Source organism: Taudactylus pleione, unplaced genomic scaffold (genome assembly GCF_031769625.1).
Source record: "Taudactylus pleione unplaced genomic scaffold, aTauple2 ptg000678l, whole genome shotgun sequence".
Lineage (NCBI taxonomy): Eukaryota > Metazoa > Chordata > Amphibia > Anura > Myobatrachidae > Taudactylus > Taudactylus pleione.
This window is the reverse complement of record NW_028285080.1, coordinates 312,201-329,722: the sequence shown is the minus strand read 5'-3', so window position 1 is coordinate 329,722 and position 17,522 is coordinate 312,201. Positions and strand designations below refer to the sequence as shown.

Sequence of the window (17,522 nt, the reverse complement as noted above, 5' to 3'; positions counted from 1 at the left end):
GACTTTTTTTTATTGCATTCACTGTGTGGGATATCCATAAACCTCGCTCACACAATAAGACATTCTTCTAGACTACAAACCTTAAAGGGCTCCCTGAAAACTTACCTCTTCAGGTAATCAAGTCCCCTAAGCACTTTTGCAATCTCCATAATCTATTCTCTTCAGTTACCACCCCTTCACACATTTCACACAAAACATACATGTGATCTCATTTTCCCTGACACATCCCTGTTATCCCAGGCCAATATTGCTCTTTGACTGGATAATATAGCCTACTAAGAACATTTTTATCTATGCAATTTTACTGTACCAATGTGTAATGTGTAACACTTACCTTCATGTATCAAATTCCTATTTCAATACAAATTGTAAACTTGAAAGCAAGGCAAAGTTATTATGTATGTCCACTATTACCCAGTCTTGTTACTGTTTTGTTCCAATTGCAAAGTAAATATGCACTATACAAATAATATCATGAACAATAGCCCATTGTGCTATGACAATGAAATCATTTGGTTTTATTGGTGTAGGGATAGACTGTGATCTTCTTTACCGTTCCTGATATTCCTTAAATGTTTCACTAATAAGACTTTTATTGGTCTTGTTTTCTGGCCTTCATACTGCATGGGACATGAGCAGTTAATCAAATACTGTATATTACATCTTTACTGTTAGATGTGATATGATCAGTCTCCTGGCATGTTATTCCTGTAACTGATTATCTGAAATACTTAATAGGTTTGGTGCTTGTAGGGCCTAATGTTTTGTAGACTGGGCATAGGGCTATATTGTTACTACCTTTATAGATTGCCTAAAAAAGCTCTGACACTTCTTTGAATTTAGCAACTTCTCTTCTACACTACAGCCAATACCCAAAAGTTAACATGCGGTATGTTTATCATGCATTTTATTGATACTTTTATCTGCCTGAAGCAGGGCCAGGTTAAGGGCCATATGGGCCTTGGGCTGAAAATATTCAAGGGCCTATACTGAGAAAGGGAAGAGCTGTGTGTTGTGTGGGTCACATGTCATGTGGGTATGTCCAGTACACCCCCCACACTATCAGCCCCACTATCTCCTTAAATACATTCAAAAATTAAAGATTGTATTATTTTGTGATAAAACTAGAACAACTATTTTAATACTTATGATTTATGGCTGTCTGTGTGGCCAGTTAGGCAGCTGGTCAACAACATGCTGTCATGATGATGGGCCTATTTATATGTGGAGGCCTGGAGCTGTAGCTCCATCCGCCCTATTGTTAATCTAGCTTTTGGCATTTTGTCTACAGTATGATATTAAAACAACATAACTATCTAGGATAGTTTCATTATTAGATCTTGTGCTTTTGTTTCAAACTTCAGATCAAGCCATGCATGTATTACTACTTTTATAAATACATGATTGACAATACTGTATTGAGACATAGACAATTCAAGATTACAATCACAATGTAATTTTATTTTACTGTAGTAGTCCACTTTATTATCAATATTGTAGACAGCTTTCACAAAACAAAACGGTTTCTTTTTAGCAAACCCTAGCACTAAGAAAGCACAGATTAACAATCAGATTAAGCTATGGCTCAACATCAGAAACCGATGGTGAGCAACCATCAATGTTTCTGATTCGATTGAAGTACTTCTCCATCGAATAGCGGGAAGCAGTAGAAGAATAGATGCCCTGCAATAGTTTCAGCATGACCAAATAGCAAATTGTAGCAGGGCATGCTGGAATGTGTAGTTGTACTGCAGCTGGAGGACTGCTTCTTGCCCACCTCTGCACAATGCCCTAATTCTTTTAACTCTTTCCTTTCCTTTATATACAGTTGATTTGCCCATGAACTCTATTTGACAACATTCTGCTAGTGGCAGTGAAAGCTGAATCTCTTAAAACGTTATGTGGTAAACTCACTTTGCCACAGTATGTTGCTTACATTATGAGCAGAAATATTAGCTTTTGGTTATACATGATTAAAAATTGTTTCTACAAGTTTGAGAAGTTTGAAATTGTAACATTAAAACTCATAATTTAGTGGATGTGCAAATACATAAATGTTGCTCTTGTTGTATGAAATAAATATTTTGGCGAGCAACTAATTATTTAAATGTTTTACAGTTTCAACAACAAAAATGATCCGTAAGCCAGTTATTGTAGTCCATGGAGGGGCTTGGGCAATACCTGATGATCTTGCAGAAAGCAGCAAAATTGGTGTTAAAAATGCAGCCAAGTGTGGATATTCTGTACTTGCTAATGGTGGAAGCTCAATGCAAGCTGTAGAATCTGCAGTGCGCATGTTGGAAGACAACACAGTATTTGATGCAGGTATTATTTGTGATATATAAGTATATGTTTATGTTTTTCAAAAAATGTCAATCTGCTTGAGATAAATGATAGCTGCCTATTAGTTGTTGTTAAGGGGAATTACCACCTTTTCAAATTATTCATTTACAAAGCAAAACAATATCCCAGGGCACATAAAATGTATTAGATATGTAAACATTTGTAGATGTATTATTCACATATATTTAGTTACATTAATTAATGTACTGTATATGGTGTTTACTAATAAAGAAATTAAACTATACAGATTGTTTATAAACATGTAAAAGATGTGAAAATAGAAATATATAATGCTAAAGATGTATTAAATACACTTAAAACATAAGCCCCATCTATAAATGAGTGTAGTTGACTTAATATAGTTCACTAGTCAAAATTAAATCAGATGATGTTTACTAAAAGTCTTTCTGATTCAAGTTAATTTAACATGCGGTACATCTCCGCATGTGCAGGAACAGGGTTCCTGCTTGAGAATGTTAATAAATTCTTGTGATAGTTCCTAAATTCGCCTTGTGAAGTTAGGTGAAATTATCACACTACAACCACATTTGAAATGCGGATTGTAGTAAATAGGGGCTTATATCTCTGGAAGAGAGACTTTATAAGTGATTTAATATGCACATGTTTTTCTAAGGCATAGCCAATTACTAACAGCCTTGATTAATTACAAAAATCAGACTTTAAAAAAGAAATTGGGAGAAATGTAATAGGTTACCTTTTTTTGTGATTTTCAAGACTCCAGAAATCATGTTGAGATTCCTGAGAATTTGCCGCTAAAGTTGCTGTATGCAATCACGAGTGATTTCAAGGCTTCCTGAGAAAGTACCATTAGACTTTCTGCTACAAGCCCCGAAAACTACTCCAATCTGCCATTGACTTCTTGAAAAGATGGTGATGCCCCATATCAGCAGGGGCTGCTGAAATAAATTAGCTGAGGGTTTAGTAGAATAGAGGACAGTGTGTTTTGTTTGTCGAAGAGTCTTGTATTTTTTGCATTCTGTTTAGTTTTTAAAGTCTTGTCTTTTTATTTTCACAGTGTTTTATTTGCATGCGAGAGGTATGTGCTTGTCTTTAACTTGTAAGTGTTCTGTGTCTTGTGGGGTCTCAGTGATTTGTGTGAATATGAATGGAAAAAGAGAGGGTAGGGACAATGAACAGAAGCAATAGGATGCAGGGCGACAAGTAGCTAGGAAGTCAGGGGAAGAGGAGAAGGATAAGGCAGGGAGTCAGCCAATCCTATTCAAAACCAAAATCAAGCATAATATTCACTTTACTCATGCAGAAAATTGAGCCCTGGTGTATGGCATAGTACATGTGTATGATAGATCAATGGGCTCATTGGCTCACAAGACTTCCATGCCCAGAAATAAAATGTTATGGGAAGGTGTGCATGACGCACTCGGTGCCCAAATCAGAGGAGAATTGCTAAAGAGATATTCCAACATCAAAAGTAGACTGAAAGATATAATGGGGAAAGAAAAGAGGCAAGCATCACAGACAGAAGGTGGCACACCATTCATTCTGGATTATACCTCCTTTGAGCTCAAACAAGTAACGCCACCTGAGATTATGGATGGGGTGAACATCAATGACACAGGCACCATCTCTGTCTGGTAAGTACATCTATGAATGAATATTGTATTCAAACATTTGGAAATATGTTTTAAAGTACAGTAATGACACAATTTGTTGTTATACATAATTGTTTCATGAATTTTATAAAAAATATATATATTTTTTTACAAATCCATTATGCAATACACGTGATGTCATACTCGTGAGTTTGCAAGCATAGGCCCGTATTCAATTTGAGCCGAGCCGCGATAATTTAACGCGGCCTGGACTTAACGCCGACTTTGCCTGTTTGTAGGCATTAAAGTTTTGCGTGCGTGCCCGCATATCCCCGTATTCAATTTGAAAGTAGGCGAAAACGGGACCCGGCGATACTTGGATCGGCGTAAAAAAAATGGGAATTTTCGGGAAATAATCCTAGGACCCCCCTAAAGATGTCCAGACATGGGGGATCACTATGGGTACCCCCATTTTTGGCTGCAAAAGAAAGTCGGGTTTTTAAATAGCCGCGGCTGGTGTTTTTTTTCCCGACTTTTAAGAAGTGATGCAGAAGAGCACTTAGATTCATTTTTTCATTTTTAAAAATGGTCCAATCAAATTTGGAGGTACATTAAAATGGGTACTAGCATATTTTTAAGTCCCAAAACGCATTTTTTTTAAATTCTGCAAAAATGCACCTGCCAAAGCTATTTAAAAACCCCGACTTCGTTCAGGAGTTAAAAATGAGGGTACCCACAGTGATCCCCCATGTCTACCCATGTTTAGGGGGCTCCCTGGAATATTTGCCAAAAATTCCTATTGCGTTGTACCTGTAGAAAAAAAGAAGTTAAAAATAAAAAAAAATGACATAGGGGGCCCAAAAGCCAAACCAGCCCCAGGCTTGCCAGCCAGTGGTGGTGTATAAAAATATGGGGAATAAAATGTGTAGGGTTCCACCATATTTTAGAAAAAAAACAAGACTGCAGGGACCAGTTCTGGTTTTAAATATAGGTGGAAAAAAAAACGTGGGGATCCCCCTATATTTAAGACCAGCACCAGACCCAACCGACTGGGGTCTAAAGCCACAGCCCGGAGACCCAATCACCGGGGCTCCAGGTCCAAAGCATTAGCACCCCAAATCGGTCAGCGCAAGACGGTGATCTCGGGGGAGTCAGGGACCCCCCAAAGAAGGCACCACAGGCTTATGCTGAAGCCTGGGGCTCTTATCCATACCCTTGGTTTGGTGGGTATGGAGGTAATGAGGGGGCCAAATAATGTAAAACTATTGTGTTTTACAGTAGAACTACAAGTGCCAGCATGCCTGCCATTTTGCACTTGTGGAACAACAAGTGCCAGCAGACATGTGCCACCTGTAACTTCACTGTAAAATAAATAGTTAAAAAAAGACAAAACACACACACTTTGACAGTATAACTTTATTACACACACCTAGCCATTTACACATACTTACCTATACCAGATGTGTCTGTCCCCTTGTCCAGTAGAATATCCTTAATGAATGGCTCTGCAAACAAAAATTAATACTCACTTATAACCTGGCGCTGGTCTCCGCAGTAATCCAGGAACTTGGCAAAACAAAAAAACGATATTACATTAACCACGCAACAGCTATCAGTATGTGTGTTGCCACACATCATGATAGCTCCCAAATGCCAGCTGATGGGACATGCAGGGATCTAGCATGTCCCGAGAGCCAATCAGCGTCCGCGCTGACTGTAGAGCAGCCGCTGATTGGCTCCGGCTACTGACAGTTCCCATGTGGTGTGACTTTCCCACGTGGGAACTATTGTGACTTTTTGCCAACTTGCAGCAGCGATAATATGCAAATGTCAGTTGCAGCATTCCCCTTGTGTACTAGAATGCGCCAGACTGTGCAAGCCCCGGTACTCCCACTTTCAATGCCCGTGGACGGTGTAACACTGCCAGTGCTTCTGAACACTCCACCATCGGTTCACCATTACATGCATCTCCCAGTCTCCACCCAGGAATGCCCATGATTTTGTCTCACCATTCCTAATGCTAGTGCTCCTATATGCAACAACATACACTCAGTGGGATTCAGGCACCTTAGAAGTTTTTAGAATTTTTCGTGCATGCACAGTAGCAAATAATCGCTCAACTGCACTAACAGGTCCAGAATTCAGTGAGAGTGTGGCACATTACTCAGAGCTACCAAGCCAAGAACAACCAGCCATCCAGGCCCAACCACAACAACCACAAGCTGATTCAGATACTTCAATTATGTTTGGCAGCTAGGAAGAAATCAGGAACACAGAAATTGAATACATGTCTGAAGGAAAAAAAACAGTTAACCAGCATTAATTTGCAGTTAAAATTGGCATAAAAATAAGTGCTTTATTTGGGTCATTAATCCGTATTGGTAATGCAATGGAGAGAATGGAACCATATCCAGGTTATAAGAGAGCAGACATAAGCCCAACAGCATATGATAAATCAAATCTGCACTGCCATCTCCCAGCTGCAAAATGCTTTATCACATCATTTACCTTTTGAAACCACATGTTCAGTTTCAACAAGCCAATCAACCTGCACCATCCACAGGCAGCACACCACCCAAGCGCAGTGTATAGACAAGAGGAGAATGCAGAGAAGGAGTGCAAATACCAAGTGAACATACACTGAAATGCCAAAAGTCATGGGATAGCAGTATGTAAAGGTACTGGTAGGTGGTGTCACCATACTGTGACATATTGGAAATGCCCAGACCTGGATCAGTTGTAATCTGACATCTTATCAGTCAGTTTGAACATTGGCTAGGATGCTCATTGCAAGGCAACGTAAATTAATGGACATGACAGTGGGGGCCCGATGGATGGGACATTCCATTTGTGAATTTGTGCGGACAGTCAACATTCCTTGATCTATGGTGCCATGTATGTACCAGGAATACCTCATGAAAGGCATTACCACTCACTGTGAAACAGTTCAATGGCCAACCACAGGTGCTTAATTATCATGAACAATGGTGTCTGGCCATAACTGTCCACGAAAACAGGCATGTGACACTGGCTCAAATCACATACACATTCAATGCAGGAGGTAGCAGATGCATATCCAGCAGAGCAGTGCAATGTTCTTTAGCTTCCATCGGATATGGGAGCAGAAGACCCACCAGAGTGCCCCTGTTAACACAATGACACTGGACACAGTACCACACTTGTATTTATGATGTCACTAATTGTACCCTGGAGCACTGGCAACATGTGTTCTGTTCTGATGAGTCATGGATCCATTTGTATTGGGCTGATGGTAAGGTTCAGGTGTGGTGCAGACCCCGTGAAACCATGGACTCCAGTTCAGGCACCATTCAGGCTGGTGGTGGTTCCATAATGGTGTGGGTTTGTTCATGTGGCATGGGTTGGGTTTGCTTGTCCACCTGAACAAGTTATTGACCGGTAACCACTATGTTGCATTGCTTGATGGCCATTTCCAGTCCTTCATGGACTTCATGTACCACCACAACAAGGGAATATTCCAGCAGGATAATGTAATCGGTCCCAAGAAGTCCAGAATTGTTTAAGGATCATTCTGGAGTGTTTAGATGATTAGATGAATGGTGTGGCCACCACGTTCGCCCAACATAAACCCAATAGATTATTTATTGGGTGTGGTGGAGAGGTTTATTTACACCCCACATCCTGTACCTACATATATCAGGGAGCTGTGGGAAGCTTTCCAGACAGCATAGGTCAACATCTCTCCAGAGGTCTTCCATCCACTTGTGGAAACGATACCACATTGAGTTGCTGCACTTCGCTGGGCTAAAGGGGGTCCTACACAATACTAGGCATCTATCCCATAACTTTTGGTGCTTCAGTGTACATAATCTTATCATGTTTTCCATTATTTTCTGCCCAGAAAAGTACTTTGTTTGTACAAGCATCGTAGTTTCTAGTGTTTCATTGTCATTATATACCTTTTTTTGTTTTTATTAAAGTAACATTCACACACCCATACACTTTAAACATTGGAATACAACACATAACTGGGCAAGTCACACAATTCATTTTATCAGAAATTACAGTTAAGTGATATTTGGGTAATAAGACAACACTTAACATTACTACATTGATTAAAGATTGCTCCACATACTACCCCAAAGCATGGGATATACAGTAGTCATTAAGGTGACATTTGAAATGTTGACATTCATAATGTTGACACCAGAATGATGACATTGTTCAAATGTCAACAGGCAATGTGTCAACATTCTCCGAGTGTTGACATGTAAAATGTTGACAATTACTGTGGTGGGAGGTCACAGTTAGGCTGTGGGGGGTTAGGCACTAGAGGGAGCATTAGGAGTAGGGGTTAGTGTTAGTCACTACCAGGGATGATATGTCAACATTCTAACATGTCAACATTTTATTAGTGTCTATCACTGTCGACATACCATACCATGTATCTCACCTGCAAATAATTCAGTACTTCGCATGCAGTTTTCTACTAAATAATGTCACATTATTTCACAAAAGGTACTTGCTTTTAGACTGCACTGACTAATTTGATATATGACAGTTGTACATCTGTGTGTGACTGTCTGAATCTGTATAACGGAACTTTGCAATGATGGCAACTTGTATCCAGTGATGAGTGATTCCGGTGGATTTCTGCTGACTTTGCCTCTAATCGCATGCTATTACATACAGCAACTTGAAAGTCAACAGAAAATCGCAAAAAAAAATTCAAATCGAAGGCAGTTACGTTTACCCTATAAACTGGATTGTTTTTTTTTTAACTAGGAAATTATGTTATATATTTTTTATGTATTTTCACAAATACACTTTTCTTAACTGCTTTATATAAAAAACTTTTAACATTAACATCTCCCAACCATTAAATGTCTTATATATGTATTGCATCGTGGGATATAATTTTGATTTCTAAGTATTTGTTTTATGTCTAATGTATTCATTGTTTACATACTGAGTAAAATATATACTGCTACATTATTATTATTATTCCTATTGTTTTCTTTATAAATGACAGTCATTAATGTGTGTAAACCAGTGTCTACCACTGTCTCAGTATCTCCACCAGAAAATTTGAGGTTATATGGCTATCTATGGACTGGAGAGCTCTCCAGTCCACACAGATCCATCTAGCCTCCAATTTTCTGACATCGCAGCACCATTACCGGACAATTGCAAAGGGGACTCACCACCATAAGCACTGCTTCCTTGTGGACAATTACCCCCAATTTTCATGGCCACGGACCGGTAAATATACATTTGTGCTGCTTTCATTCTCTCATTTCAGTGCATTACCATGTATTACTACAACTTCCAAAAACTGGATTAGGAGGATTGTCTTAATTTTTTGGAATTATTCATGCTTCATAGACTGTATGTGGTTACAGAGGTTTTGAACTTTGCAAGTCATGCAAATTATTATATTATTCTATATCTATGGTATGATGCTACACTATCGAATATAGTAAAATATAATTGTACTTGTTTTTTATCATGATTAAATATTAAATGTTTTACCTAGACACTTATTTTTAGAGTCTGTGGCCCTGATTCAGAGCCGGACGCTCTGACAGAGTGCTCGCTCTGAATCAGGGCCATCCCTGCTCCTTTTTGGAGCGGCCTCCTGGCCGCTCGCATAGCTGTGGGTGACCACCCACAGCTATATGGAGCGGCCAAAATGATGGTCGCGATGGTCAAGACCATCGCGACCATTGGGCTTGCGATGAGACCCTATGGTAGGGTCTCGCTGCCACAAGCCCAGGAGTGCTTTTGGCTCTATCAGAGCCAAAAGCACTCCCACTGACATCTCTAGTGATGTCAGTTGGGCAGGACCCAGATGGTAGGCATTCCCATGGGAACGCCTCTGTCTGGGCAGCCACGCTCCCGGAACGCCCACCAAAGGGGGCATGCTGTCAATCAACATTGCGCATTCACACTTGGGCACCATCGACCCACTTGCGGGTGCTCAGCGCTCCCAAGCGGGTCTGAATCAGGCCCTTTGTTTGTTGTGGACCTGGGGTGGAAACAGGAGTAAACACCTGAACAGGTTTAAACTGAAAAGTAAGTAGTTAAATGTGATTTTTGGTAGAAATTAACAAAAAGATAACTAAAGTCCAGTAATAACAAACTAATAACTGTAGCAGGAGGAAACTGTAGTGAGTGGGAATAAATAAATGTCCAGCACGGTGACAGAGATGAATAAGGTGAATCCAGATAGGCTGTAAAGGTGAAATGGTAATCCGGGTATGCAAAGTAATGGCTTGAGAGGGATATCTGGAAATGCTATAATGATGGCTGTACAGGAATGGGTCAAATGAGGAGACAGGTTCCGGCAGGAGTGGGTCTTGAGGAAGGTGCAGGGTGATCTCTAGCAGTGTGCAAGGCAAGGTAGAGTGGTGCAGGCTGCAGGGAGCTGAAGGCAGACAAGGAGCTAGGGCAAGCACTGGAACACTGGTCTCAGAGTCAGGAGCGCAGGAACTCTCTCGCTGCTGTGAAACACGTTGCACTGGCAACTACAGGGTGCTCCAAACACCCTTAAGTACTCAGCAACAGTACATGATAGGCCAGAGAGAGCATGTGACCCACAGACAATTGTCCTGCTATGTCACCTGGCTAAAGAAAACATGGTGGTGCCCAGACAGTCATGACACGGAGATGCCACTAGTCTTACCCCTGTCAGGATGGCCCAATGCTGGCAGACCTCTGCGTACATGCAATGCCAATCTCCACACACCAGCTCCCCTTCCAGAAGGACCGTGCCACAGAGTCCTCACCAGTAAGGACCACAATCCTGGGTTGTGACACTTATCTATGTTCATTTCTATAAATATATCATAGATTATTGTATTAGCACTGTTTTTTTTAAAATGTGTCAACCAGTAATGAATACACCTGTGCACCAACTAAGAGATCTGTCAAACATGCACTGTTAGAAGTCCCTGAGGATGTGAGTTGGGAATTCTTGGTATATAGTTTAAAAGATGCTTTAACAACCTTAAGTCAAAGTTTCTTTTAAAGAAGAACAGAATAAACTTTTTGAAACAAAGGTGGCTTAGAAGTTTATAATAAGGCCAAATTTTATTTATTCCATGCAGATGTCTTCAGAATTCATTTTTTGAACATTAAGATTTAATGAAATAATTAGCTAGGGTAAAACATACAAACATGACAACATGATAACATGTGTATATACAATTATTTTAACATACTTAGAGCAATCCCAGAATATTCTTGTGAAATATATTTATGTATAATAATTCAAATTAAATTACAACTTATTTTCAAGGGTACAGATATGTCCTCATACATAGAGCATATGTATGCCATACTGCACAAGATGCCCAGCTTGACTGAGATGCTCTGATAACAGTAGCGTACCATATGTTTCTTTACATTTTGCATCTTAATAGCATTACAAATACAACAAATGTGGCAGAAAGCTGTGACCTATAATGGGTGCAGAGTGTCCGATGTATATGGGAAGATGGCGCAAGTGCCATTTTTGCAGATATTTGTGCATCCTCAGGAAAATGGTGTCTATGATATTTTCCTGAAGATTGGGACATGGGTGGTGAGGGGAGGGGGCCTGCATCCCTGGCTGTGACTAGGCTATGACTTCAACCACACATGAATTGGTATAACTCACATAAAAAGTTGCACATGAAGCACAAAGCACAACAGAACTTTACATGAGAAAAGCCATAGCTGCTGCATCGGAGCCCTTTTACACAGATTCAGAGTCAGTCACGCACACAGATGTACAAATATCACAAGCCCTAATGTACAATAACATTGCAGTTTTGTAGCTTCCAGAGGGGTTATTTGGCGCGACCCATCTGTACAGTTTTTAATGAGAAACTCAAAAAGGTTTGTTTCATTAATAAAACTATAATAACCTTGACATTGTAACCATTCACTCCATTATTACTATTATTATTATTATTATTATTATTATTATTATTATTATTATTATCATCTTTTATTGCAAGGTACCATAACTGGCCTGCAGCACTGTACATAGGGAGAGAACATACAGCACATCTAACAGTATTAAACAATATACAGATGACAATGAATAACATTATTCTTCAATCAAAATGATACAATAAACAATCAACAACAGATTGAGTATAACTAGAACATAAAATTGCTGATCCAGCTATTGAAAATTACCATGGGCTTGAGAGACAGTGAGAAAGTGGTACAGTGTTAAGAAGGAAAACACAAGGAAATAGAGACCTTCTTCTTACATCATAGAGGGAAGGGGCAGGCATATATAAGATGGCACTATGCGGAGAGTAGAGATGGTAGCAAAGGCGGAAGAGTTAGCAGGGCTGATATGCTTGAATAAAGAGGTGTGCTTTGAAGGCATGCTTGAGGTTTTGGAATAGTTAATCTAATAAGACATGGGAGTGTATTCTATAGGTCAGGAGAAGCACATGCAAAGTCCTTGAGGTGGAAGTGCAAAGAGACTATAATTGTGCTAGGTGTGGCAGTGAGGCAGCAAGTATTGGCAGAGTGCAGAGAACATAACTAAAAATGAGGTTGGAATATGGGGGAGAGGCTAAGAGGGGGTAGAATGCACTATCCTCAAAAACGCGTTCAAAATGTAGAAAATATTTGGAGGTTTGACCGCAATCTTCATATGCATCAAGCTCCAGAAAGCAAAACTTTCTGGCGCTTGTTCACTCTAGGCCAATTTTACCTATAGATGGTGTGGCCTAATAGAGGCCTATGGGATAATTACTGGAGACTTATCCAAAAGGGATCCAATAGGATCACTCCCAGTGTCTCCCATAGCTTGGTCATGTGCTGGACGATGACCACTCATGTACAGAAGAACTCCCAGGTCATAAATCTAGAAGTCCTCACATTGCAATGGACAGCTCTTATCAGAAGAGCTGTCCTTTTCAATTTTAATTGCAAATCTTCAAGCATACAGCATTAATAAACATTGCTATGCATGTAATCAGTGGTGGGATGCATCACATTCAAAATGCGATGAGTGATGCATCCTTTTGTATTTGATTCTGTAGGAGACAGGTATACAGTGTAAAATTTGGCAGAGAGAATCAGTTGAGGTAGAGCAGCAAGAGAAGAAAATAAGTTCGGCAGCGGTGTGTAGGACAGATTGAAGGGAGTCAGAATGATGCTATTGCTAAAGCCATGCATTATCCAAAGACAGTGAGCATCAATAATAAGTAGGCAGGTCAGTGCTCAGAAGCATGGATGATCTTGAGAAAAAGTGAGGCAGGAGTGCAGTGGTAGGAAGGAAAACACAATGAACTTCTGGTGAGAGTTTACATCACAGAGGGAAGGAAAGCCACAGGTTTTCCCTGCCTGATGTCTGAAGGTGCAATTTTGCAACTTAGGAAAAGCATTTTGAGCTTCTGCAGAGGCAAATTATAACTATGCATCCAGATTTATATTTGTGAGGGAAATAGAACTTAGCTCATCTCTCATAAAGCTGCCCAGAAGAATGCAGTATTTTCATTGCATGCAAAAAATTGTAAATAAAAAATGCGTGCGTATTAAAATCTAACATGGTTTGTCCAAATGCAAATTTGCACTATTTAGCTAAATTTGATGCAAACTATAAAAAGCACCACTGTATTTCACATACTGTATGTCTCTATAGCACAGGTTCTCAAACTCGGTCCTCAGGACCCCAAACAGAGCATGTTTTCCAGGTCTCCACACAGAATTGCAAGTAAAATAATTATCTTCACCTGTGAATCTTTTAAAATGTGACAGTGAGTAGTGAATACACCTGTGCTCCTGCTGGGTGACCTGGAAAACGTGATATGTGTGGGGTCCTGAGGACGGAGTTTGAGAACCACTGCTCTATAGTAAGCATGTATAACAATAATACAAAATGACAAATTATTGAATCATGTCAACAGCAAGTTAGCAACGATATCATATATATGTATATTTCAATTGGAAATAATGTCTCAAATTTAGCAAATGCTCCTATACTGCCTGAATGAGTCTACCATTATTACACTATGTCTGATCTCACCTGTTGATAAATAATGTGCTACACTAAATATTTCAGTATAAGAAGAAACAGACAAGGGCCTTGTAAATTAAAAAAAAGACAATGTTGATGACCACAACCTGCAATAATATATATTAATAATATTATGTTGATAAAAGCATTACATTTTTTTTTTAAAGCGAGTGACAATTAAAGCAACATTTTTCACTGTAATCAACTCTAATAGCTGCCAGGATAGTTGTAATAAATAGCTATAAATTTGTTTTTCACATTTTTTTTCAAAGCTTTAGGGCAATAATATTTTCTTTTGTTTAATACTGAATTGCTTCCAACAGGTCATGGGGCTGTGCTGAATGCGAATGGTGATGTGGAACTTGATGCAATTATAATGGATGGCAAAAATCTTGCTGTAGGTGCAGTTTCTTGCATCAAGAATATTGCTAACCCTGTTATTTTTGCACACACAGTTATGGAAAAGGTAAAGTACTGGATAAAACCTTTTGTTTTGTCTTTTTTGGGGATGTTAATGGCATTACTTAATAAAAGTGATACAACATGACCATCAAAAGACATAGGATGCTAAAATATAATGATTAATCAAATTGAAATAAAGAACTATTTAATTAGAAAAATGGGATTCATTTTTTTTTTACGCTTCTTTCTAGTCTGCCTTATAGGGATTGGATCTTATTTGTCAAATTATTTTCATTAAAGTTTTGTTTAATAAGAGTAAATAAGTGTCTGATATATTGAATGAGTGTTATGTATTAATAAGATCTTAATGTTAGTTTCTGTTCATGTGAAAGTTACTGTATCTTTATTAAGATGTGTGTGGAGTCATTTGGAGTGTATTGTAATGTTTGTCATTGGGGCTGTATAATATGATTCACATTTAATCTATAGTACAGACAGGTGAGTTGGGCTGTATTGTATGGTGGACATTTTGGAGTTGTGTCAGTGCCACCTACTATTATTTGGTTACCGCTCTCCAACTGGACCCTCTTTTTTCTTTTTGTTATTTAAAATCTTTCCCACTCAGCCAAAGTAAGAGGTGGCATTTACTTCCAGGTTGGGTTACTTCCTCCCACCAGCTAAAATCTTGCTTAGGGCACCAAATTGGTCAGCGTGGTATAAGCATATGTAAGGGAGCACGTCTTCTGATGTCAGATGCTTCAGTTATTTGTTACACTGTGGGCCTGATCAGGTTGTCCAGTACTAGTTTACACCTTCATTATGTGTATGTTTATTTATTTTGTCCTTCTATTATTGACATTACTGCAGCTGTCCTCTTTCTTTTTTCTTGTAAACATTGATTAATATAGAATACCTATACCTCCCAATTGTTTGAAGTAGAAAGGACTGTCCCAATTTTTATGAACTATCCGATAAGTCCATTAGTGAGGTGTTTAATATTGTGCTAATTGCTTTAGCACTTGGCCTATCACTGGTCACATAATGTGTCTTAATTCAATTATCAGTTTCTCTTGTTCATTGTCAGCAGCTACCTAGAGGGACTAACCTGGGGCCATGACCTGTGTGTCTTCCGTGAAAGCCCATTCCCATTTTCTCCTATGGTACTGAGTAAACTCCATACCATAGGTGAACAAAAACAAATCACTAGTGGCAAGGTGGATCTTACTTGTATCTAGAACAATAAAAATGAATACAAATAATAAAACTGCAACATAAAATTTAAGTGTATATGAAGTTCTAAACTGATTAACATATTTTTTATTTAAATATATTTTTGCTTTAATAATTTAGATTATATTTTATAAACACAAACATCCTCCCAATTTAGTTGCATATCTGGGAATAAAATTAAATAAAGTGTACAGTGGTTCCAGTTAAATAAGATTGGCACATTTATTTACTGTTTCAATCTGATATGAAATGGCACAAATAAAACAATACCATAGCTACCATATGAATAACCTCCTAAACTACTAAACAGATGTTTCCCATTAAAGTTTTATATATGTAAATCAAACAGATTCATTATGCTAAAGTTTTAAAACTCTTGAAGGAAAAAAAGAACTTTTAAATAAAATATGTTGATTTTATATGACATTGATTTTCAGAAAAAAGTATCATTGTGACAGTTATGCAAACTGCTTAATCCCAAGAAACATCTATTCCTGTGCTACAAGATTGGTTTTGTGAGATGGAATATATATAAGATTAATGATGTCAGGGATACATGGCATATGGTTTTAGGTAGCAAGTCAATTCTAAAATCATGACATGGGATCATTTATCAGCAGAACTCATGCAAAAGAATCTCAGAATAAAGAATGTTCTTAAAAGACAGTCTTACAAAAACAGACATATGTTCTACACATCATGATGTGACTATGCTATCAACCCTTAGTTCATCTAGTGATAGATACTTCATGTAAGTAGTTAGCCGATGCATCATTTGCTAAGTGATTTCCATGTCTCCTATAATAATTAGAGATGAAATGCCTTATTTTCAGGTCATATTAAATAATTATATTTTATAACTTGGTATCCGTGAATAGTTTCTCTTTTAAGACATCAGTGACAAGACTATTTGCCGTAGAGAATGCTTGGTCTCCTTTTAGCCATATTTACAGTTACCCTACTGGTTTCTGAAAATATTGGACCTGATTCTGAGTTAGACAAAAGTCCAAAAGTGGACACATTACCTGGATATCAGCAGACTACGCATGTGCACCACCATGCATACACACATGGACAGAGTATCTCTGCATTGCTGGATCTCACCTTAGGTGAAATGGGCATTTCTGGGAAGAAACTGTGCAGATGCATGAGACAGATCCATCCCATGGGCGTGTCATGGTAGTGTTGTGGGCATGTAGGCCAGCCTCCATGCATGTTGAGGCATGTGTGTTAAAATGGAAACTTAGGGCCTGATTCAGACCAGCTCGCTAGCATGTGTTCGCATGCAGCCAGCCGATTGTTTGCATTCTGTGCATACGTACACATCTCAATGCGCATCTGCGAACCAGTGCGAGTGATCGGGAAGAGTTCGCTCGCTGTGCATAGACAGCCCAGCTGAATGAGTGACAGGAGAAGCCGTTTGTGGGTGGTAACAGGGGCAGGCCACTAGAAACTAGGAGTGGAGGTGTGAACGCAGGCATGCCTGAGAGTCTCAACGCCGTTTCAGAGGCGTGCATAATTAAGAGGCAGCATCATAGAACACTGAAGTGCTCGTAGTGCTTGCAGCAGGGTATGGTCAACCACAACTGCTGCGATCGCTTCCGATGGTACTCGATGTTACCGATGGTTCCATACACTTCCTGGAAATGACGTGAGCAAGTGGGTGTCTTAAAACAGGCTGGTGGACATCTGCATACACAATGCGATTGCACGCTAAGACATAGTGAGCGTGCTAATGCCTTGCCGTGTGATCACATGCCTTGAAGAGTTTGCATGCGCACTAGAGAGTGAATGCATCTAGCGGGCGGGTCTGAATCAGGTCCTTAGTACCACCAGCATTTGACCCAATAAAAGAATACCTCAGCCCCTCACGAATAGGGGCACTTGGATAGCTAATAATTCCAGGAGGCCATGTGTTCTGTAACAACTCGCATGGCTGTCCTGGGATTTTGAGATTTTAATTTGTGAAG

At 39.2% G+C, this 17,522-nt stretch overlaps 1 protein-coding gene across 1 annotated transcript in view; it reads left to right on the top strand.

Annotated features, from left to right (window-relative positions):
- The first annotated feature begins 2,132 nt into the window (after positions 1-2,132).
- LOC148478111 (isoaspartyl peptidase/L-asparaginase-like) overlaps positions 2,133-17,522 on the top strand; it is a 64,231-nt gene continuing 48,841 nt past the window's right edge. Inside the window, exons 1-2 of the mRNA XM_088455919.1 lie at positions 2,133-2,325; positions 14,244-14,386. Coding sequence (XP_088312045.1) covers positions 2,133-2,325; positions 14,244-14,386 — 336 coding nt within the window. The remainder of the gene's footprint in view (positions 2,326-14,243; positions 14,387-17,522) is intronic.